The sequence below is a fragment of the Primulina tabacum genome, chromosome 8, assembly GCF_025594145.1.
Source record: "Primulina tabacum isolate GXHZ01 chromosome 8, ASM2559414v2, whole genome shotgun sequence".
Taxonomy (NCBI): domain Eukaryota; kingdom Viridiplantae; phylum Streptophyta; class Magnoliopsida; order Lamiales; family Gesneriaceae; genus Primulina; species Primulina tabacum.
The window spans coordinates 36,254,204-36,277,448 of record NC_134557.1 but is presented as its reverse complement, the minus strand read 5'-3'; the positions used below and the strand labels follow the sequence as shown (position 1 = coordinate 36,277,448).

The 23,245-nt window shown below is 33.5% G+C and overlaps 4 protein-coding genes across 5 annotated transcripts; 3 read left to right on the top strand and 1 right to left on the bottom strand.

The window, feature by feature from the left end:
- Nucleotides 1–4,434: 4,434 nt before the first annotated feature.
- LOC142554722 (uncharacterized) lies at nt 4,435–4,956 on the top strand. Its single transcript, XM_075665391.1, has one exon. The coding sequence runs from the start codon at nt 4,435–4,437 to the stop codon at nt 4,954–4,956; it is 522 nt and encodes a 173-aa protein (XP_075521506.1).
- An 11-nt stretch (nt 4,957–4,967) lies between these two features.
- On the top strand, nt 4,968–6,161 carry LOC142552510 (uncharacterized). The gene is made up of 2 exons (XM_075662202.1): nt 4,968–5,271; nt 5,376–6,161. The coding sequence occupies exons 1-2, from the start codon at nt 4,974–4,976 to the stop codon at nt 5,381–5,383; spliced, it is 306 nt and encodes a 101-aa protein (XP_075518317.1). The 5' UTR covers nt 4,968–4,973; the 3' UTR covers nt 5,384–6,161.
- A 4,620-nt stretch (nt 6,162–10,781) lies between these two features.
- Nucleotides 10,782–18,504, top strand: LOC142553994 (putative transferase At1g60990, chloroplastic). The gene is made up of 13 exons (XM_075664590.1): nt 10,782–11,058; nt 12,110–12,211; nt 12,769–12,802; nt 13,365–13,438; nt 13,528–13,593; nt 13,683–13,747; nt 16,169–16,256; nt 16,354–16,419; nt 16,833–16,998; nt 17,510–17,593; nt 17,672–17,799; nt 18,017–18,221; nt 18,281–18,504. The coding sequence occupies exons 1-12, from the start codon at nt 10,867–10,869 to the stop codon at nt 18,191–18,193; spliced, it is 1,242 nt and encodes a 413-aa protein (XP_075520705.1). The 5' UTR covers nt 10,782–10,866; the 3' UTR covers nt 18,194–18,221; nt 18,281–18,504.
- A 1,046-nt stretch (nt 18,505–19,550) lies between these two features.
- On the bottom strand, nt 19,551–22,077 carry LOC142553993 (putative receptor-like protein kinase At1g11050). 2 transcript variants are annotated; one of them, XM_075664588.1, is made up of 2 exons: nt 21,909–22,071; nt 19,551–21,458 (listed from the first exon to the last, which is right to left on the bottom strand). In XM_075664588.1, the coding sequence occupies exon 2, from the start codon at nt 21,282–21,284 to the stop codon at nt 19,941–19,943; it is 1,344 nt and encodes a 447-aa protein (XP_075520703.1). In that variant the 5' UTR covers nt 21,285–21,458; nt 21,909–22,071; the 3' UTR covers nt 19,551–19,940. The 2 variants fall into 2 exon arrangements, with proteins under 2 accessions (XP_075520703.1, XP_075520702.1); XM_075664587.1 differs by having other exon boundaries at nt 19,551–22,077.
- Between the last annotated feature and the right edge of the window lie 1,168 nt (nt 22,078–23,245).

The following is a 23,245-nucleotide window of genomic DNA, read 5'->3' as shown; positions in this document are numbered from 1 at the left end:
GAAGATTGAAGACAAGAAATAATAGATAGTTGATATTCATATTTATCAGAAATTTTTTTATTTCAGAATTCAGTTTAACGGAATTGACTTTGCCTAAATTAGATGTATTTCTTAATTTTGTACAACAAAAAAAATGGAGAAATTGTTGGAATGTGACTTTTGTCTTTTTGTGTTAACAAATAATAAAGGAGAAACTGATTTAAGCTAAACTAAACTCCAAATCGAACAGAACTGACTATGTCCACAAGCTGAACTGATTACATAAACTCGACTAGTTGAACAGAACTCACTCGAACCCAAACTGAAGTATCTCTTATTAGTCTATCAATTTTCATCATTCAGTTTCAAGAATATCAGTTTACACCAGAGGGCTAAGCTAATGTTTGGATAAGTTTTTCCGTACAAAACTGACCGCAACAGTGTACAATTGTCAGATAATGTTGGCATGGACAAATGACAAACCAACAAACACTTTATGGTCAAATTCACATTAAAAAAGACGGTTTTTAACGAACTGTTTTTGTAGGGATATACACATTGACATCATAATGCATCCAAAGCGATAATAAAAGAGCAAATAAAAATAATAAACAAAATTTTCGAACTGAATGGGAAGATGTATTCATATTTAGACACAATGGCTTCATATTCCTCTTGTATATCGATTTAAATATCTTACTCTATAATATCGATCATATATGTTATAATAAAAATCGACGACATAATAAATTGATTATTGTTAAAAGTGTTGGGGATAGTACCCTTAAAGAATTGTAATAAGATATTTTTTATTAATGAAAACGACATCAATGATTGATCATGTTTGCATAAAAATGTTATTTTCATGAATATCGTAGTAAAATCCCTAGTTTATTGGATATAATCATAATTTTAGTATATATAAGAGTTATATATACAAGATGATTAAAATTATGGATAATAAACTTAAATTAAGTCGGTGATAAATTAATTAAAGTATGGATCTTTAATTAAAGCGTCAATAATACGGCCCATGAACATTATAAATGTGATCATCTTATCTGGATCGTCGATGTTGGGACATCTAGATGGGGCATTTATATATAATGTGATTATGTACGACCTAGACCGATTTAATTAGTCATTTCATAATAAATTTCGTTGTTACTATGAAATTCAAATTAAATCATAAAGATGATCATATATGGACAAATCTCAATCCTGAAGTAATTAATTATAAACTCCTATTCATTTCAATATGATTCTTAATTTGCTTGTTTAAAGTTTGCGATTGTGCATTCTAAATACTTGAATTTTAGATTTATATTTGAAATGAATGGCTGTGGAAATGAATTCACAGACATGGAATCCATTCCTTCTTGCGAGAAGTAGAAAGAAGATTCCCTCATTTGTTAATTCTAGAACTGAGTGTTGGGCCCAACTAATTTATAATTAAGTTATAAATTGAACCACTCACTAGTGAATTAATGGTAAATGAGGATAAGAAGTAATTGAAGAGGTAAACGGAAAATTCCTAGTTTCACTTACGAATTGTCTATGAAGGATTAATACATATGTAACGATTATATCAATTGACTACTCAATTTTACATAGTAAGATATTCTGTAATGAAAAAGAATGCAATTCCATATTTTTATTAGAGTAATCATGAAATTAATAAATTAGATAAATTAATTAAAGAGTTTAATTAGTTATCCAATTTATTGGAGCTTCTAATTATAGGTCAATGGTCTCCAATACGTCTTTCCAAATTAATGACGAGCCAGAGATGTAATTTAGAAATAACATTGAAAATTGTTTCCATAACTTCAAATACTTGAAGATAAATATAATTAATTATGATATATTAATTATATTAAAGTATAATTATGAGATAATTATATATTTGGATTATTATGATAATATTCAAAAGATGTTGATAATATCTTTAATTTATTGTGAATAAGATTTAGATATTATTTGTCATATGAAAAATAAGTTAGAATAAGATTCTAATTTATTTTGATATGATCCTAGAAATCCTATTTAATATCTTTGATTTATTGTGAATAAAATTTAGATATTATATCTAAATAAGTTAGAATAAGATTCTAATTTATCTTGATAATATCCTAGAAATCCTATTTAATATCTTTAATTTATTGTGAATAAAATTTAGATATTATTTAACATCTAAATAAGTTAGAATAAGATTCTAAGTTATTTTGATAAGATTTTAGAAATCTTATGACTTTTAAAAATAGTTTTAAAAGGCTTAAAATATAATATTCAAACCAAATCAAATTTTGGCACTATCCTAGATGATATGGTCGAGAGTTCCAATTGGAATTAGATTTAGACTCTTGGTTTTGAATTAATATAAATAGGATCTTAGGTGGTCTTTTGAAAACAACTTTTTCTCTACTTTTTCTTGAGTTGAAAATAAATTAGAGAACAAAACAAAAAAATTGATTTCTAGCATTTGCGTTTTTGAGTGCCCACACACTCCCGTCGATAGGAAGGATCGTATTGGAAGGCTGTGGTTTCTACGCATATTGGATTTACAAAAAAGAAAAAAGAAAAACTATAAGAGGTTAGTTTTCTAGTAAATAGTTTTGTTTAAATTCATCAGTAATTTATATTCATATGTTCGACTCTAATTTATGAAATTATGTAATCGCTTCCGCTGTGTTTCGATTTGATCGAAAATAAATTTTATAGTCAGAATTTCTTCAAAGACTATATGTAAATTCCAACAAATGGTATCAGAGCCATTGTTTTTAATATGAATATAAATTAAATCAATTTAAATTTTATGAGAGTGAGATTTATTGTTAAAATTCGTATACTTATTGTATAAATTTGGTTTGATTTTTGTTTAGAATTATCGTAATCATTTTTTAAAAAAAAACAAAATTTAATTTTGATCGTGGTGTCCTGCTCAACAAGGAAGAAAATTTCTTCTTTGTCCAAACATTGATCTCTTCACAATTCGGTCTTAATTGGAAAAACGTTTCTCGATTGTCGGAATCAGAACAGTGGTGTGGAGCGATGGTTGGTTCGACCGCCGTGGCTTACGTTTGCTGACTCGAAAGCGCGATTGCTCCAGTACATATGTTCGCTGGTTAGAGCAGTCGTGCGAGTAAAGTGGCTCGTCGGACGAGCTAAACTCCGGTGTCATCGCCGAATTGTGGAGAAGATGGTGGTTGCTGAAATTTATTTCTCTCATGGCCTCCATGGCCGTAGTCTGTAAAAGGGAGGAACAAGATGGAAGGAGGTGCTCCTTCCATTGGGCTTCAATTTTAATTGGCCCGAATAATTTTTTAGGTTGGGCTGAAATTAATTAATGATAAAAAAAATTTGTTTTTATGGGTTTGTTTTGGCAGGCCTAATTATACTTTGTTATGTTCGGCCCAATTCTAAAAAAAAAATGTTTTTTTTTTAATTTATTGAGTGTTAAATATTGATTTTACAATTAATTGATTTATAAAATTAATTTAAAATTAAATAAAATTGTTTTATTTGATTTGTTAATTTTATTAAAATTGCGATCAGTAGGACACTATTAAAAATCATGAATTTTAACAATATCTCACTCTTATATTCTTTATATGCCACTTATCCTGTTTTAAATGATATTTAATTTTTATAATGTTTATTATGTGATAATTTGCATATATTTATTTTAGAGGTCCATAAATAAGTTTTACATCATGTTTAAATTTGATTTAAATGTCATTTAATTTTCATGTCATGCATCATGTTTAAATTGGATTTAAATATTATGACATTCATTATATTGCTCATATCATTTAATAGAGACCAATAAGATTGGACTTTTAATAATTAAATCATAAGATGTTTTAATTAAATAATTGAAAGTTTGAGAAACTTTAATTATTATATATTAATGAGTGGGAGAAGGATATATGACAATAAATCCTACGACCTCCACTATTAACAAAAGCAATGTGAGGTTTAAATGGCGCCTAGTGACGCATAGGACGTCCTCCCTAAAGAAGATTTTCATTTAAATCAAAATTCAATGCTTAGTTTCCGAAAGGATAAGATTTTTTAGTATGATTCATAATTTACCTACCCTAAGGAGGCAATTATGGATTGTATTTTTAAATCCAAAATAGTGGGTCACACTCATAAGGATGCAATTAAATAGTTTAAGCACATCTAGGTTAAATTAAAAGGTAATTAATAATAAAAATGAAGATATGAGATATCTTAGTGTTTTATTTATTAATAGAGATAGTCTCGATTTAATCATCATTTAATTCTTCTGACCCAAAGGCAACTTATTAAATGAGAGATTACATTTCTTTGGAATTGGTGGAATAAATAATAATGCGTCTTGCATCATATTTATGATTCCTAAATTGATTAGTTGACTATGATATTTGTTCAATTTATTAAATGTCGTTTTATACATTAATTTCAGCAATCATGTCTCCTGGTCATGTTCTTGCTTTACTTAATGAAAAGTTGACTGGTGAAAACTTTTTGAAATGGAAGAGTAATATTAACATTGCCCTCGTCTGTGAGAACCTCAAATTTGTCTTAACGGGGGAGTGTCCTCCCGAGCCCCCTTTGAATGCTTCTCGTAGTGTACGAGAAATATATGATCGATGGATCGCAGCAAACAATAAAGCCAAGGGCTACATGTTAGCCGGAATGAACGATGTGCTTAGACTTAAGCAGGAGAATGTAGAGAATGCTTATGAGATAATGGATTCTCTGCAAGCTATGTTTGGTCAGCAATCTAGTCAATTTAAGATTGAAGCCATTAAGAATGCCATGAATGCTAAGATGAAGAAAGGCCAATCAGTTGGAGCGCATGTTTTGAACATGGTTAACTATTTCACTGAGGCTGAGACTCATGGTGTGACCATAGATGATGGTACACAAGTGAGCATGATTTTGGAATCATTGCCTCCGAATTTCCTGCAATTCAAGAGCAACTATTGAACAAACTTGATTATAACATGACACAATTGCTCAACGAGTTGCAAACGTTTGAGGCCATTTCCATTGGAAAAGTCCAAGAAGGTGAGGCAAATGTTGTCAAGGGTAAGTCACCTTCCTCCAAAGCTAGTTTGAAAAGAAAGAATAAGGGGAAAGGAAAAGGAGCTCCTAAAAAGCAAAAGAATTGGAATGGTTCCAATGACAAAAAGAAGGGTGACACTGCAAAGCCCAAAGGAAAATGTTTTTACTGTGGGATTGATGGTCATTGGAAGAGGAACTGCCCCAAGTATCTCGCTGACCTAAAAGAAAAGAAGAAAGGTAAGTATGACTTATTTGTTCTAGAATCTTGTTTAGTAACCATTGATTATTCTATATGGATAGTTGATTCGAGCGCTACTAATCACGTTTATTCTTCTTTGCAGCTACTTAGTTCTTATGAAGAGCTTGCTGATGAGTCCTTCACGATGAGAGTTGGCAATGGTGCAGTAGTTTCGGCAAGAGCAGTGGGAGTTATTAAACTTAGATTTAATGATAGATATTTGGTTTTGAACAATGTTTATTTTATTCCTGGTATTCGTAGAAATTTGATTTCTGTTTCAAAGTTGCATGAACAATTTTATTCTCTTTCTTTTGATAATAATGAGATTGTTATTTTGAGAAATGGTCATATGATTTGTGCTGCTTCAATCGAAAATGGACTATATATTCTAAGACCAAATGAACAACCACTGCTTAATGTCGAAATGTTTAAAGTAGAACATCCCAAACCTAAAAAGCAAAAGGTTTCTCATGAAGATAAAACATATCTATGGCACCTAAGGTTGGGGCATATATCCTTAGAAAGATTAAACAGACTTATAAAGGATGGTCATTTAAGAGAGCTTAGTGTTGGCACTCTTCCTGTTTGTGAATCTTGTTTAGAAGGAAAAATGACTAGGAGACCTTTCTCTACAAAGGGCAATAGGGCCAAGGAACCACTAGAGCTTATACATAGTGATGTATGTGGTCCTATGACTACACAAGCTAGAGGTGGTTATGAGTATTTTGTCACTTTTATTGATGATTACTCAAGGTATGGATATATTTATCTCATGCATAGAAAATCCGAGACTTTTGGAAAGTTCAAAGAATTTCATGCGGAAGCCGAAAGGCAACTAGGTAAATCTTTAAAGTGTCTTCGATCAGATCGAGGCGGAGAGTATCTTGATACTGAGTTCAAAGATTATTTTCTAGAGCATGGTATTTTATACCAACTCACTGCACCCGGTACACCTCAGCAAAATGGTGTTGCTGAAAGGAGAAATCGCACTTTACTTGATATGGTGAGATCTATGATGAGCTACTCTTCACTGCCAATCTCGTTTTGGGGTTATGCAATAGAGACGGCCACTTACATTTTGAATGCAGTGCCATCAAAGTCAATCCATAAAGCACCTCTAGAGTTGTGGAATGGGAAAAAACCTAGTTTATTTCACTTTCGCATATGGGGATGCCCAGCACATGTGTTGGAATGAAAGACTGGAAAATTGCATCCACGTTCAAAAGTGTGTTTGTTCGTGGGATACGCCAAGGGAACGAGAGGAGCTTGGTTTTAAGATCCTCAAGATAATAAGGTAATTGTATCGACAAATGCCATTTTTCTTGAAGATGATTACATGACTAACTTCAAGCCTCGAAGTAAGATTGTACTCGAGGAGTTACTCAATGATGAGCTCATTCGACGTCCAAATAAAGTTGTTAAGGAAACCATTAATGATACCACTGAACCAAGTCAAGATATCATGCCACCTCGATGCAGTGGAAGGGTAGTAAGACCACCCCTCCGCTATCGTCAAGATGAAGAGGCAAATGTTGCTGTCACCAATGGGGTGGAAGATGATCCATTATCATTTCAACGTGCAATGGAAGATCCTGAAAAATAAAGGTGGCTTGAAAATATGAACCAAGAAATGGAGTCGATGTACTCTAATTCTGTTTGGGTTCTTGTAGATGCACCTGAAGAGGTTAGACCTATTGGGTGCAAATGGATCTATAAGAGAAAGAGAGGTGTAGATGGGAAAGTAGAGACTTTCAAAGCAAGATTGGTTGCAAAAGGTTATACCCAAAGAGAGGGAGTCGATTATAAAGAGACTTTCTCGCCTATAGCCATGCTTAAATCTATTTGCATCTTACTTTCAATTGCTGCTCATTTTGACTATGAGATATGACAGATGAATGTCAAGACGGCCTTTTTGAATGGTCATCTACACGAGGAAATCCACATGAAGCAACCAGAGGGTTTTATAGCCCAAGGCCAAGAGCAAAAGGTTTGCAAATTGCTTAGATCAATTTATGGACTAAAGCAAGCGTCGAGATCATGGAACCATAGATTTGATGAAACAATCAAATCTTATGGCTTTGATCAAAGTGTTGATGAGCCTTGTGTATACAAGCACATCAAAGATGGAAAAGTGGTATTCATAGTGCTTTACGTAGATGACATTCTGCTTATTGGAAATAAGGTGGAAAAATTGTCTACAGTAAAGGGTTGGCTTGCCAAGCAATTCCAAATGAAAGATTTGAGAGAAGCAAATTATGTTCTTGGAATTCGAATCGTTCGAGATCGTAAGAACAAGTTGTTGGCATTGTCTCAAGCTACTTATATTGATAAGATGCTATTGCGTTATAGAATGCAAGATTCCAAGAAAGGTTATCTACCAACCCGACATGGAATCGTCCTCTCTAAGGAGCAGTGTCCTAAGACACCGCAAGAAGTTGAGGACATGAGATGCGTTCCCTATGCCTCTGCAGTAGGCAGCCTTATGTACGCAATGATGTGCACTAGGCCGGACATATGTTATGCTGTGGGGATAGTCAGCCGTTTTCAGTCAAATCCTGGTTTGGATCATTGGATAGCGGTTAAGAACATTCTCAAGTATCTTCGGAGAACGAGAAATTATATGCTTGTCTATTCGGGTGGAGACCTTAAAATAGACGGTTACACTGATTCTGATTTTCAATCTGATAGAGATACTTGAAAATCGACGTCTGGATCAGTGTTTACTCTTGGTGGCGGTGCCATATTATAGAGAAGCATCAAGCAATCCAGTACAGCCGACTCGACCATGGAGGCCGAATACATAGCTGCTTCCGAAGCTGCTAAAGAGGCTGTATGGCTTAAGAAATTCCTATCTGATTTGGAAATTGTTCCAAATATGAATAATCCACTCACTTTGTGGTGTGACAAACAGTGGTGCAGTGGCAAATTCGAAGGAACCTCGTAGGCACAAGAGATCGAAGCATATAGAAAGGAAATACCACTTGATCCGAGAGATAGTGCAAAGAGGTGACGCTTTTATTCTCAAAATTGTGTCTGCTGATAACCTCGTCGATCCATTCACCAAGACACTGCCGGCAAAACTGTTTGAAAGGCATATGCTAAATTTAGGACTTAGAGACATGTCTCACATGTTTTAAGTGCAAGTGGAAGATTGTTGGGGATAATGCCCTTAAAGAACTGTAATAAGATATTTTTTATTAATGAAAGCGACATTTATGATTGATCATGTTTGCATGAAAATGTTATTTTCATGAATATCGTAGCAAAATCCCTAGTTTATTGGATGTAATCATAATTTTAGTATATATAAGAGTTATATATACAAGAAGATTAAAATTATGGATAATAAACTTAAATTAAGTCGGTGATGAATTAATTAAAATATGGATCTTTAATTAAAGCGTCAATAATGCGGCCCATGAACATTATGAATGTGATCATCTTATCCGGATCGTCGATGTTGGGACATCCAGATGGGCATTTATATATAATGTGATTATGTACGACCTAGACCGATTTAATTAGTCATTTCATAATAAATTTCGTTGTTACTATGAAATTCAAATTAAATCATAAAGATGATCATATATGGACAAATCTCAATCCTGAAGTAATTAATTATAAACTCCTATTCATTTCAATATGATTCTTAATTTGCTTGTTTAAAGTTTGCGATTGTGCATTCTAAATACTTGAATTTTAGATTTATATTTGAAATGAATGGCTGTGGAAATGAATTCACAGACATGGAATCCATTCCTTCTTGCGAGAAGTAGAAAGAAGATTCTCTCATTTGTTAATTATAGAACTGAGTGTTGGGCCCAACTAATTTATAATTAAGTTATAAATTGAACCACTCACTAGTGAATTAATGGTAAATGAGGATAAGAAGTAATTGAAGAGGTAAACGAAAAATTCCTAGTTTCACTTACGAATTGTCTATGGAGGATTAATACACATATGTAACGATTATATCAATTGACTACTCAATTTTACATAGTAAGATATTATGTAATGAAAAAGAATGCAATTCCATATTTTTATTGGAGTAATCATGAAATTAATAAATTAGATAAATTAATTAAAGAGTTTAATTAGTTATCCAATTTATTGGAGCTTCTAATTATAGGTCAATGGTCTCCAATACGTCTTTCCAAATTAATGACGAGCCAGAGATGTAATTTAGAAATAACATTGAAAATTGTTTCCATAACTTCAAATACTTGAAGATAAATATAATTAATTATGATATATTAATTATATTAAATTATAATTATGAGATAATTATATATTTGGATTATTATGATAATATTCAAAAGATGTTGATAATATCTTTAATTTATTGTGAATAAGATTTAGATATTATTTGTCATATGAAAAATAACTTAGAATAAGATTCTAATTTATTTTGATATGATCCTAGAAATCCTATTTAATATCTTTGATTTATTGTGAATAAAATTTAGATATTATATCTAAATAAGTTAGAATAAGATTCTAATTTATCTTGATAATATCCTACAAATCCTATTTAATATCTTTAATTTATTGTGAATAAAATTTAGATATTATTTAACATCTAAATAAGTTAGAATAAGATTCTAAGTTATTTTGATAAGATTTTAGAAATCTTATGACTTTTAAAAATAGTTTTAAAAGGCTTAAAATATAATATTCAAACCAAATCAAATTTTGGCACTATCCTAGATGATATGGTCGAGAGTTCCAATTGGAATTAGATTTGGACTCTTGGTTTTGAATTAATATAAATAGGATCTTAGGTGGTCTTTTGAAAACAACTTTTTCTCTACTTTTTCTTGAGTTGAAAATAAAGTAGAGAACAAAACAAAAAAATTGATTTCTAGCATTTGCGTTTTTGAGTGCCCACACACTCCCGTCGATAGGAAGGATCGTATTGGAAGGCTGTGGTTTCTACGCATATTGGATTTACAAAAAAAAAAAAGAAAAACTACAAGAGGTTAGTTTTCTAGTAAATAGTTTTGTTTAAATTCATCAGTAATTTATATTCATATGTTCGACTCTAATTTATGAAATTATGTAATCGCTTCCGCTGTGTTTCGATTTGATCGAAAATAAATTTTATAGTCAGAATTTCTTCAAAGAATATATGTAAATTCCAACAAAAAGATCAAGAGTGGACGAGCTAATTAATGGAATTTTTTAAAAATGATTATTTTATTTTAGTAATGAACGAAATTTTTTATGAGCTTTTTTATCCCAATAGTTTTGTCTAATTCTAAATTACAAACCTGCCTTTTACAAACAAACTCTAAAATTTAGCATTTTGGTAAAAATTAATTTCAAAATCACTTATTTATTAAATAATCAATATTAAAAAATTACAAATTTTCAAACATCACTCACTTATTTCTTCACAATCTATAAATTTAATCGTTTTCACATATTTTATATGTCAAATTTATTTATTTTTTACATAGCGACCGATTCAATCTCTAAATATAAGTATTGAAGCTTATTATTTATAATAATAATAATTTATATAGAGCGGAGCTAAGCTGACAGTAGGTGACGTCAGCTATAATCTGTAATCAGCTGAACGAGAACGGACACCAATGTCTTCCGCAGCCGTGCTCCTCAGCTCTCCGGCTTGCACTCTCCGCCTATCGTTTCCGAGTACGACACCGTTTCCGAAGCTCCGAAACGATGGGTTTCGCTGCTGCAAAAGCAACAACAAGAAGAAGCTGTATCTATACTGCGCGTTGCCTTTCGACCTCTCTCCTCCGCCCATAGACCTCGACACTTCTGTACGCATCCCTTCACGATCAGTTTATCTGTTGATTGAGAAATCCGAATCCGCATGGTGATGATATCAAGTTAAACTGTGGTTTTCTGTTCGATTGGGATTCCATTTTTTTTTTTGTTTACCTGTGAATTCTGTTACGATTGAAGTCCAACTAGAGACACGAATTCGAAATCATTCGTACTAATTTTGCAGTTATCGTATGAAATATAAAATTGCTCAATCTCTGAAGCTGATAAGCATTGAGGTGTTATGGAATCGCCTACGATATTTGGTGTACTCCATGGACACCAACTCGATGCTTGTCTTAAGCTTCTTCTCATTTCAACTGTATGAGCTCTTTAAGAGAACATATGTTATGTATAGAGCTTATCTGAAAAGGAGATGGAGAAAGTCTCAAGTTACTTATCATCCATTAATAATATCATGTGAAGTGAATGGAGAACATGTTACTGCATTTGAGTTAGTGGTGGGGACTATGGAAATGGGACAGATTTTATGTTTTTATAGATACGTGAACTGTATGTCTATGAAATCATTGGTTGGAATAATTTAAAATTGATCTGTCTGATGTACTTGTCAAATTGAGCATAACTTGTTCTTTATTTATCACTGCAAATTTGGACTGAAATCAGCTGATGAATAATATTCGTGATTATGTCAATGTTACGAACCATTCATCATCAAACTAATTAGGTCGCAAGTTCTTCAATTACACGGGATGGTCCAAAAGTTGCGTTGTTGTGTGACTTTGCGAGAAAGACTGGCAACTAGTGGCTAATCTTTGTTGTCAAAAAATACCATGCCAATCATCAAGCTATTGAGTTTACTGTTACTAAAGATAAGAAAAGGCATGACTTGTACTATCACTGAATTACTGATGAACCTCGCTGTGTTGCCGGATTGAGCAAAATGCTTTGTGTTGCCTGGTTTGCATTGTTTCTCTGGTATTTCATGGGATATTTAAAATTTACATGCTCTTTTGCTTATGAATGAAAAGAAAAGTATGCTCTATTTGTTCTCACTTGGTAAATTTTTGTGGGATCTTGTTTCAGGAGACAACTGCAGAAGTCGAACCAGAATTCTTGAAAGATTGGATAACAAATAAATTTGATAATGATGATGAGGCATTAGATGCAGTGAACAATGATGTTGCGGTATGTAGATCGTAAAATTGAAATTATACCTTCCTTGCTCTTCTTAGTGAATGAAGTAGAAACCATTTGTAATTCCTCAGCAAATGAAGCATTTTTTTCTTTTATTAGTTTATGTCAACACCTTTTTGTCCTTGCTTTTCCTCAGGTAGTAAAATAGCTAAATATAAATCTTTAATACCAGCATGGTGTGGGTCACAAAGTTTCAGTAAGTTGAACACAGGCATAGTCAAATTAATTTGTTTGTTGTTTGATGTTTTGGGTTGGGCATCCTTGTTTTCAAGGAAGTGAAAATGTTTTCTTCAATATTCAACTTATTTTATTAATCCAACAGTCTGCCTTATAAAATTTAGACCTCATTTGGGCGTATGTAGTAATTGAAATTGATATCTGCAAAAAGTCGTCTGCATAATATAAGGGCTTAGCATAATTTCTACGTTCTTTTTTATTATATGCAGCTGCTATTGCATTTGTTAATTTATGGCTTAGAAATTAAAACACCATTTATTGTTAATGATTGACTTTGCTCCAGAAATTTGATTTGGCTTTCTTTCTTTTAGGTTGTGGATCTTTCAAATTATGGCAGAATTAGAGGTAAATCTTTCCAAATTATTTTCTGCAGAATTAAAAATTGTTTCAATTAGTTGGTTGTCATTTTATTTGTGGAATTTTTTGACAAATCATTACATAATCAGTTTTTCAAAAGAACAAATTTTTTATGCGGACAAATGTTATATATCTCGCTCTCCAACAACTCAATCCTTCAATGACATCATCACCTAACATGGTATGAAATCCATGCAAAAGACCTAAGAATGTTTCACGTGAATGGCCCTAGAATTGGAATTAATCTCGTCACTACGAGGGGTCATATTGAAGAGATTAATTAGTAAATGCCTTTTTTCTCCACCATGTCAAAATTTTAGATGGGATGGCCACATAGCACAAATACTCTTCTTATGTGGTCAGAATTACTAATTTATCTATCTGTTTTGATAGGTTTCATTGATGGTTTCCATGTGTATACACATACCTAAAATATAACATATTCTTGGCGTATATTGTAAATTACCCAATTGAATACACTGACATTCTCTTTTAAATTTATCTTGGGTATAGTGATTGTTTTTCACTTTTATCTTGATTTCTGATGAAGTCAGTGGGCAAGATCGAATACAGTTTCTGCACAATCAATCTACCGCAAACTTTCAATGTCTTAGTGAAGGCCAGGTAGTCTTGGGCATTTTTCCTTTCATTTAAGCTCCAAGAGAGGCTAGTCTGTTTCGGCTCGAATGTTGATCGCTCTATTATACTTTTAGGGTTGTGATACTGTTTTCGTGACGTCAACTGCTCGAACAATTGACCTTTCTCATGCATGGGTCATGGTAACCTCTAGTTTAAAATTGTAACCGATAGTTGATTTCCAATACTTACAAACTTTTTACTCATTCTTCCCTTATTGTTACATCAACAGAAAAATGCAGTAGTGTTGGTGGTCTCACCGACAACTTGTGGAAGCATTGTTGAAATGCTGAAGAAGTATGTTACAGATATTCCCTTTCAGTCTTCATTTACCATACTTTCCTTTAGCGTCTAACTGATTGTCTCATACATGCATTTGTACCTTTTATATTCCCGAGTTTACATAACATCAGCTTCCCCCTTCCCCTCTTTCACCAAAAGAAATGACCTTTCTTGTTATGTGACATAATGATCTGGAACTGAATCTGTCTGAGACTTTGTATCCTTTATAGGAATGCAAGGCTATGATTAAAAAATCTGTTAACTGCCTCTGTTTGCGCATTGACCACATCCCAACTCGGCATCTTTCAGTTGATCAAATCTTTGATTTATGTACCTCTTTGGACTTCTATACCTTTCCAAACTGTATGCATTTTTTCTAAAGCCTATATAGCTAAAATTGATGCTAAATTAATGGTAAAGCACACCAAGCACTAACTTCTGGTGAGAGCATTTATCTTTCGCTTATTAATCCGAGGGTGCATTTTTTTCTTGACACTGTTTAAGACGCAGAGCGTTACTGTAGAAATATGTAGTTAGATTGTATAAAATCAAATCTCATTTATTTATAGTTAATAGAATCCATTTTATTTTGTTAGGATGTATTATTGTAAATAAATATAGATTGATCCTAATGCCCAGAAACTTGGGATCTTGGTTTGTATTTCCTGTTAAATATGAGGTAGATTGATCAGTGGAAAGAATAAAGCTCGTTCAGTGGCCAAAGGTTTTATGCGAACTTTTGGAATTGACTATAACAAATTGTTTGCCCTGGTTGTTAAACTTAATACGGTTCGGATCCTTCTCTCTTTGGCAGTCAATCTTGAATCTTTACTGGCCTCTACATCAGTTTGATATTTAAAATGCCTTTTTAAATGGTGAGTTGGAAGAAGTTATATGTGCCAACCCCTTGGATTTGAAGATGGAAATGAAACTATTTATAAACTCGACAAATACTTTATGGCTTGAAACAATCTCCTCGAGCATTCTTTAATAGGTTGTTGAAGGCCATCAAGAATTTTGGCTACAATCAGGGATAGGCTGGCCACACCATGCTTGTGGGACACTTTTAAATAGGAAAGGTCGTCATCTTCGTAGTCTATGTTAATCATACTCATGTCCCTTGGAGTGAGAGTGAAGATATGAAAAAACTCAAACCAATGATGGCCAATGAATTTGAAATCAAAGACCTTGAAGCTTCAAAATACTTATCAGAAATGTAGATTGCAAGAAGTAAGAAAAGGATTTCAGCCTCCTAAAGGAAATACGCTTCAGACCTCTTGGAGGAAACATATATGCTAGAGTGCTAACCAAGTGAGACTCTGATTGAACTTGGTAATAAAGGAAAATGTTGGAAGGATGACTCGGCGACAGAGAAAATTATCACGCCTTCTTGGAAGACTTATTTATCTCTCACGAAAAGGGCAAATATTGCATTCGCGATCAGTTTGGTCAGCCGGTACATGAATTCTCCGTGTCAGGCTCTCAATATTATGTATCAAGATGCCTGATGCAAACAACAGGATAATTCTTATTCTTTGATAAAACTAGTGTTAGAGTCTAAGGATTTACTAATACTGCTCGGGCATGTTCAATTGATGGTCGAAAATCAAAATCAGGATGTTGCACTTTATTGTGGGGAAATCTAGTAACATGTCATAGCGAGAAACAGTCTGTTATGGCTAAAAGCAGTGTAGAAGTAGAATATACGGTCATGGCTCTTGGAACATGTGAGGTTGTTTGGATTAAGAGAGTGACGGAAAAATTAAAAAGCAGGATTTGAAAATCCTATGAAACTCTATTGTAGTAACAAGTCGACCATTGGTATATCTCGTAATTTAGTTCATCATGATAGAACAAAGCATGTTGAAGTAGAGCGGCACTTTATTAAAGAAAAGCTGAAGGAAGGCACGATCAAGATTCAATTTGTTCCTACTTCACAACAATTAGTCGAGCTACTTACTAAAGGGCTGAATGAGAATATTTTTGAATTTCTTGTCCACAAGCCTGGTCTCATCGACATCTAAGCCCAGCTTGAAGAAGGGGAACATAGAATTATTTAGTTGGATTGGATAAAATCAAATCCAATTGATCCTAACGCCTAAAATATTGGGATCTTCATTTGTATTTTATAATTATTTAAAAAGGAGCTGTACTCAAGGTGTAAAGTTGCTAAATTAATAAAATTTTTGTTAGCCGGAATAGTTTTATTTTGTTGTTCATTGAATGTTATTGAACCTTTTATCGACCACTCCTGAGTAAATACCGAATTAAGTTATTGGCTATAAGATGCCACCAACACAAATCATGAGCTATGACCCCTAAGATTGAAAAGTTAGTACTAAGTGATTCAGAAACTCATACATGTGGATGCACACACCATTGGCTGTTCAATCACAGTTTTACATCTCTTTGTATGCAAACATCTTTGTTTTGAAGGTACATATTTTTTGCTGACAAAGTGGAAATTCAAGATATTACAAACCAGACTAGGATGTTTGCATTATTGGGACCTAAAAGCGCTGAGGTATGTGTTTTCATTAAAATAGAATCTTTTCCTTTTTGTATTCACATTTATGTCCTTAGATATCTTCTGTTTTTGCTGATTTGTGATGCGGAAACAGACGATGAAGAATTTGAATGTGGGTAATCTTGTTGGTCAATCATATGGTTCTCACAAACATTACAATGTAAGTGTTACTCCCAAGATGCTGAAGCCTTATCAAACTTTATTTGGGTTTCTTTATTCAAAACTGGAAATTTCAAGTCAAGAATGAATTAGTAAGTAGTAACAATGAAGTTTTTGCTACCATCATCTGTGAATTCATCGTGAGCTCTTTGGGTTGCCTTTCTAGGTTATGAGCTTTCTGCAAGTATCACTTTTTTACATATTAAGTCGAATGGCGGACTCATTTCTTACAGTAATGAAAAGAATGTAGTTAAGATTAGATTTGTTTTTAGTTTAATTAGTAAGAAGCCCGCATCTAGATGATGAATCTGAGTAGTTACAGTTATTTGAGTAGTTACAGTTATTTAATTTGCTATTCTTTTTGTTGAATATTATATATAATGGGAAATCAATAGAACTCCTTGTGTTATGCAGATTGGTGGGATGCCTTTGACTGTGGCGGTAGGAAGTACGATTTCAGAAGAAGGATTTACCTTAATGATGTCTCCATCTGCTGCTGGATCTGTCTGGAAGACTCTTGTAGGTCAAGGCGCAGTTCCTATGGGTGCTAATGCTTGGGAAACATTGAGGATTTTAAGAGGTAGAAAAATTGGCTCTTTTTTGTTATTCTTTTGTTCTTCATGGGCATTTTGGCATGTGTGTTTTTTCTGTAATTCGTTGAGGTTGAGCGACTTTTCCAACAGTATTTCGTTGACATGTTCTGGGATCTTAGATTTTCTGAAATATCGTGGCAAATTGGGATTCTCGTTTACATATCAATGAAGTCGTGTTATATTATTGTGCAAATTTACCATCTATTTCTTGCAGACATTGTTAGGGACTTGAGTTATTTTGTATCGGGCTTTAATAAAATGGTCCAAAATCATTCTCTAGTTAGTAAGAGACTTCTAGAAGCCATAACTTGGGAAAGGGAAAAGAGAATGTAAGAGGAGAGATTTGTTTTGGGTTAGGCATTGAGTATTTTATTTTGTTGAGTGGTTTACTAGTTTAGGCTAGGGAAGAGGAGGGTTCCTCTTGTACAGAGTTTATCTCTGGGTTCATATCAGTATAATTACAATTTGCAACAGACGTTTACATGTTAAATTTTGCAGGACGACCTGCTCCTGGAAAAGAACTCACGGACGAATATAATGTTTTGGAGGCAGGTCTCTGGAGGGCAGTTTCTTTGAATAAAGGTGGCACTTTTTACTACGTTTCTTCTCAAGTGAAATCTTACATGGTTGGTTTTTTGAAGCCATGGGTTTCTTTGGCAGGGTGTTATAAAGGGCAGGAGACCATATCCAGACTTGTAACTTATGATGGAGTCAAGCAGAGATTATGGGGTTTACGGTTATCATCCCCAGTGGAACCAGGCAATATCATTACCTTTGATGGAAATAAGGTAGTCCCCATGTTCTTCTCTACACTATGAAAAAATAATTTTTTGAGGCAAAATACCTAAGAAGCTTCTTATTAAAATTCTTTTTCTGGGAGCTTTAACTTCTCTATGAATCAAATGGACAGGACAACCATTCATGGAGCCAATTTTCGTTTTCAGTGTCACTGTCATTTGCATTTTTTCAACATCTGAAGTTGCAAAAAATGCCTGTAAACTGCAGGTTGGCAAACTGACAAGCTTCACAGCTGGTAGGAAAGGATCTGAGCTATTTGGACTGGGATATATCAAGAGGAGAGTGACTTCAGAGGGAGACTCCGTAACTGTTGGTGAGGGTGTCATTGGTAAGCTGGTGGAACTTCCCTTTCTTAGGGAGCAACTTCCACCACCAAAGACTTAGCCTTGTGACTATCGTCCTCCAAACATTGGTATGCCTTTTGAGATAATGTATTCCTGTTTCGTTGTTGTATTATGGGGCACTACATAGCTAGATTATGTGTAGAAAATATTAGAACAATGTTTTTCCAGTTAATATGGTGTGTGAAGTGCATGTGAGCATAAACCATATAGGATTGAATCGCAAATTTTAGCTGGTTAAGAACAAGATTAGACTTGGTAATTGGTATAGTAATCACATGTTTCATGTATGGAGATGTAATTTGAAATTTTCTCTAAAATGTATAGATATTTGTCAGAAGTGTATTGAATTAACCATCATGAAATTAAAGCTGTTTCCAATCCCTTAATATTCTGCATTTTAATGCACTTAAATTCTATGTTTTATGTGGATGATTGGATTCACAAAGACTCCGACTTGTGTACCTTGTTTGGTTTAAGTGATAAAAGATTGTTTACGGATAAATTAATCTGTGATCACTGAAATTAATGGATTCGATTGGATATTAAATATTCATATATATAAATAAATGATATGCTATTATTTGGTTTGTTAGATTGAGATATTATGACGTAATGAATGATAAATTATCGGTTTACTCTTACCAATTATAAATAGCATTATATTTGATTTTGCCGACTAAGATTGTGATCGGAAATCGAATTGTTTTCTCACAGTGATCGTTGTAAATTTAACAATATTCGATTTACTTATTTAATAATGCAATTAAAATTATTGTTAAATGATTAATGAATACTAGAAGGCATTTCCCATCAATGGCACAGATTATGTCAACTTGAGGACGTTTTAATTCTACATATTTGAAGGAAACAAATTCCATACCAAATGGTCTCCGAAATTATTCTTCTTATTCATGATATCTGATACTCACGGAAATTTAGGGTCTGATTTTAGCAAGTGTCATTAGTCAATACGTAGGTTTCGAAACTGCCCTGAGCGTGAAATCACGAATAAGACCGTTAGAAGGGGGCCAGGAGGGTGTCCTGGCGTAGTCTCTCCGACACTCAAGTCATAGACTGAGGATATAAGTGGAGAGCAACTAAGGCTGCCGCTGAAAAATAATATCGTGAATTGAATGAACCGTACGCTCAAACCTGATATTTATAAGATAATACATGGGCCTATCATGGGCCCTCTACCTGTCTTAGGGATGAGCCGAGAGTTTGGGCCTGATCTTGATGGATCCATTCCTGAGATATCAATATTGATATTTTTTTGATCGATAAAATATGTTTGTTACAGTAGGCTAAAAGGTATTAATTTGATATTTATTCTTGAAACGTTGTGTACCAACATGAGCAATGTAACAACTTGATATGGGAAGTTAAAAGGAAATCAATAGCCAATACTCAATATTTTCCACCTTTTTTCCATTGATTTGGGAGAGGCATACATTTTCGTAACAAAATTCTTAGTTTTTAGCGATTAAAAACTAATTAATATACAAAAAATACAGGGAAAAAATTGCCCCTTCGTCCATTAGGTTACACTCTTGATTACATAAACACCATTGAAGGGACAAAAAAAAAACTGATTTAAAACGTAGTATGATTATGCTACATAGTGAGTAAGGTAACACAACAATGCAACTTAGACTTCATCTGTCCAAAAAAAACCTGCCAAAAACTATTGTACAGCAAGTCCATCCCCCACACATGAAATCTTGTGTATTATTCTGTGTTGCATCTTTTACTAGCATAGAAGATTCAAAAATTTGACGCAATTTACTCTAAATCCCTTCTCTTCTGTAAGTAGAATTGAACATGTTGTTATTAGCATACAAGGGCCTATCAGGAATCACTGGAACCTCAATATCTCCTTCCAACATTTTCAAAGCATCCGATATTGTAGGCCTCAAAGCCACCATCAAATGAGAACACAATATCCCAATCTTTACAAATCTTTCCATTATCACCTTAGGATATCTCTTTCCTCCATATCCCTCATCTTCCAACAATGAAGCATCCAAAACATGCTCTATCTTTCCATCTTTCACAGACGGCCACGCCCAGTCGGTTATCAAAAACGTCGATTCCGACAAATCAAGAGCCTTTCTGCCACACATTATTTCAAGAATCACCATTCCGAAGCTATAAACATCACTCTTTTCTGTCAGCTGACCGTACATAGCGTATTCAGGTGCTAAGTAACCGTGAGTACCTGCTATTCTAGTTGTGAAATTGGATATGGATTCTTGTCCTTGTTTTGCGAGCCCGAAATCTGCGACTCTGGCTCTCATACTTGAATCTAACAGTATGTTTGTAGGCTTAATATCTCTGTGATATATAGGAGGCTTCACTCCATAGTGAAGATAAGCTAATGCATTTGCCACATCCAAGATTATGCTCTTTCTCTGAGGCCACGTCATTGGCTTCTTACCATATCTGAATTTACCATTTCGCAATGGAAATAAATGATCATGTAAATTCCCATTTGGCATGTAATCATATACCAAGTATTTCTGGCTCTCTCTTTCACTATATGCATCTCCGCTTGACACAGAGCAGCCTCGAAGAGGCACAAGGTTTCTATGCTTCAAAACACTGATGATCTCAACTTCACGATAGAAATCAAATTCCCCCTGAAAATCTGAATCCACGATATTCTTGACAGCAATCATGGTTCCGTCAGGTAACTTCCCTTTATAAACGACACCGGACTGGCCTTGTCCTATGAAATTCTTGGATGAAAAGAAGTTTGTTGCCTTTTCAAGATCTTCACTACTGAACCAGAATGTATCAGTCTTTGGTCTCCAGTTCAGTAGCGCATTTTCTTCTAAATCTTGATCCGATACTGAAAAGATCTCTGAAACTCTCTCCCTTTTCGGCCAATTGCTCCCACTCAGCACAAAACTGATCAAAAGAATCGTTGCTACAACCGCAAAACCGCCCCCGGTTGAGCCAAAAACAAGAGCCCATTTCTTTGCATCTTTTTTCAAGTTCAAAGGTAGGCCAAAAATGCATGAAAGTGCTCCATTACTCTTAGGGCCAAACTTGTTAACTTTTCCTGCAGCATAAAGAATTGTGTAGTAAAAACAGCCTTTTGAATGAGTATGATTCCCGTCTACACTCATCAACCGAGTCTGAACCTTAAAACCAGCAATCACACACGAATCACAGGCAGTAAGATCTGTTAAATCTTGGCTACACCCCGTTTCTAGGGACGTATCCAACCCCAAAACTGATGACCAGTCGGCTTCGGTTTGAATTCCGGCACACACATCAGTAGTGTTAACGAACTGTGAGGCCTGAAAACACAAAGAAGTGAGATTTTCAGGCAACTTGAGGAAGCTAAGCATTTCTTGAAAATCCAACAAACAAGAAACCGATGTTTGAAGATCCGGTAATCGAAAGAGAGACATTTGTTTGAGGTATTCAGCAAAGGCTACACCATATAGACTTTTAAGAGTCTGGCAACAATTGCTAGATTCACCAAGTTCTTTTGTGTTCCTAATGCTGTCTTTTTGACAAGAAGATGAATCCCATGGAAGTTTCAAAACATATTTGAAGTCGAAAGGACACGATGATTCGAGGACTGGAGAAGATGAAGCACTAATTTGTGGGAGAATACAGATAGAAATTACAGATAATAGCACAACTAGATGATCAAGAATCGTCATATTTTGGAGCTAATTGAGAAATAACAACATATCAATGAATCCTCTTCATCATTAAAAAGATCACTAAAAAATAGATACCTTTCAAAGTCAAGATTGAGAAGATACCAACAAAGTTTATTGGGTTTTTTTTTTCCTTTCTGAATATCTGTATGACTTTTCTCGAGGGGAAAAATGGCTTTATAGTGGTGCAACGTAGTTTTCTTGGAATATAAGATGTAGAAGAAGTCTCTCAGGGCTTTCGTGGAAGAGAACCTCCGAAGACTAAAAATTAATGGAACTTGTAATTGGTTGTGACGATCTGTAGAAAATTATTTCCAAACTTCAAGAATTATATATATATATATTAGATCACCTAAAATTTATGTGAGAAGATCAATGGGCTAAAAGCAAAAATTTGTGTGAGACAGTCTCATGGATCGTATGTTGTGAGACAGATCTCTTATTTGGGTCATCCATGAAAAAATATTACTTTTTATTGTGAATATCAGTAGGTTTGACTCGTTTTACAGATAAAGATTCGTGAGACCGTCTCACAAGAGACCTATTTTGGGCTAAAATATTTTGCCAAAACAAGGTTAATTATTTGGCAAAAACTTGTGTGAAACGGTCTCACGGTTAGTATTTTGTGAGACAGATCTCTTATTTGAGTCATTCATGAGAAAATATTATTTTTTATGCTAAGAGTGTTATTTTTAATTTTGAATATCGGTAGGGTTGATCCATCTCACAAATAAAGATTCGTGAGACCGTCTCACAGGAAACTATCACTATACAAGATATTGATTTTTTTTTTCCGTCCTTCATATTCAATATTTAACAATATAGTGCTGAGATATTACTTTTTGGATATAGTATAGGGCAGCTTTCAGTTATTATTATTTTTTAATTCAGATTTTTTTGTAAGTGTTTTAAAAGTCTAATTTATTTAATTTAGAGTGAGTACAATTCAGCAATTTAGGTGCTTGAGAAAATAAATTTGAGTATTATTAATTTGTTATGAATGAATTTGTTTTTATTTTTAATGCATTAATTTAATAATATTTTTGTGAAATTATAAAATTTTGGTATGAATTATCCATGTATAATTATATATTTAAATTTTGTAATTTTAATATAAATTAGAATCTTCTAATTACGTTTGTGTTCATGAAAAATAATTTTAAGAAGGTAAAAGATTAATTAACATATTTGAAATTAAAGATATGCTTGGAATTTAACATGATCAAAATTTAGGAGGTGACTTTACCAAAATCAATAATGATAATTCAACGGCTTTTATGTTAATTTTTTTAAAATATAATTTTGATATTTAAAAAGTGGTCAATTCAATTTTTCAATAAGTCTTAATATTTCGTGTAGCTGTGAGAAGAGTTTTTGTCACGATTAAATCTCTAATTCAATACATCATCTAGAAC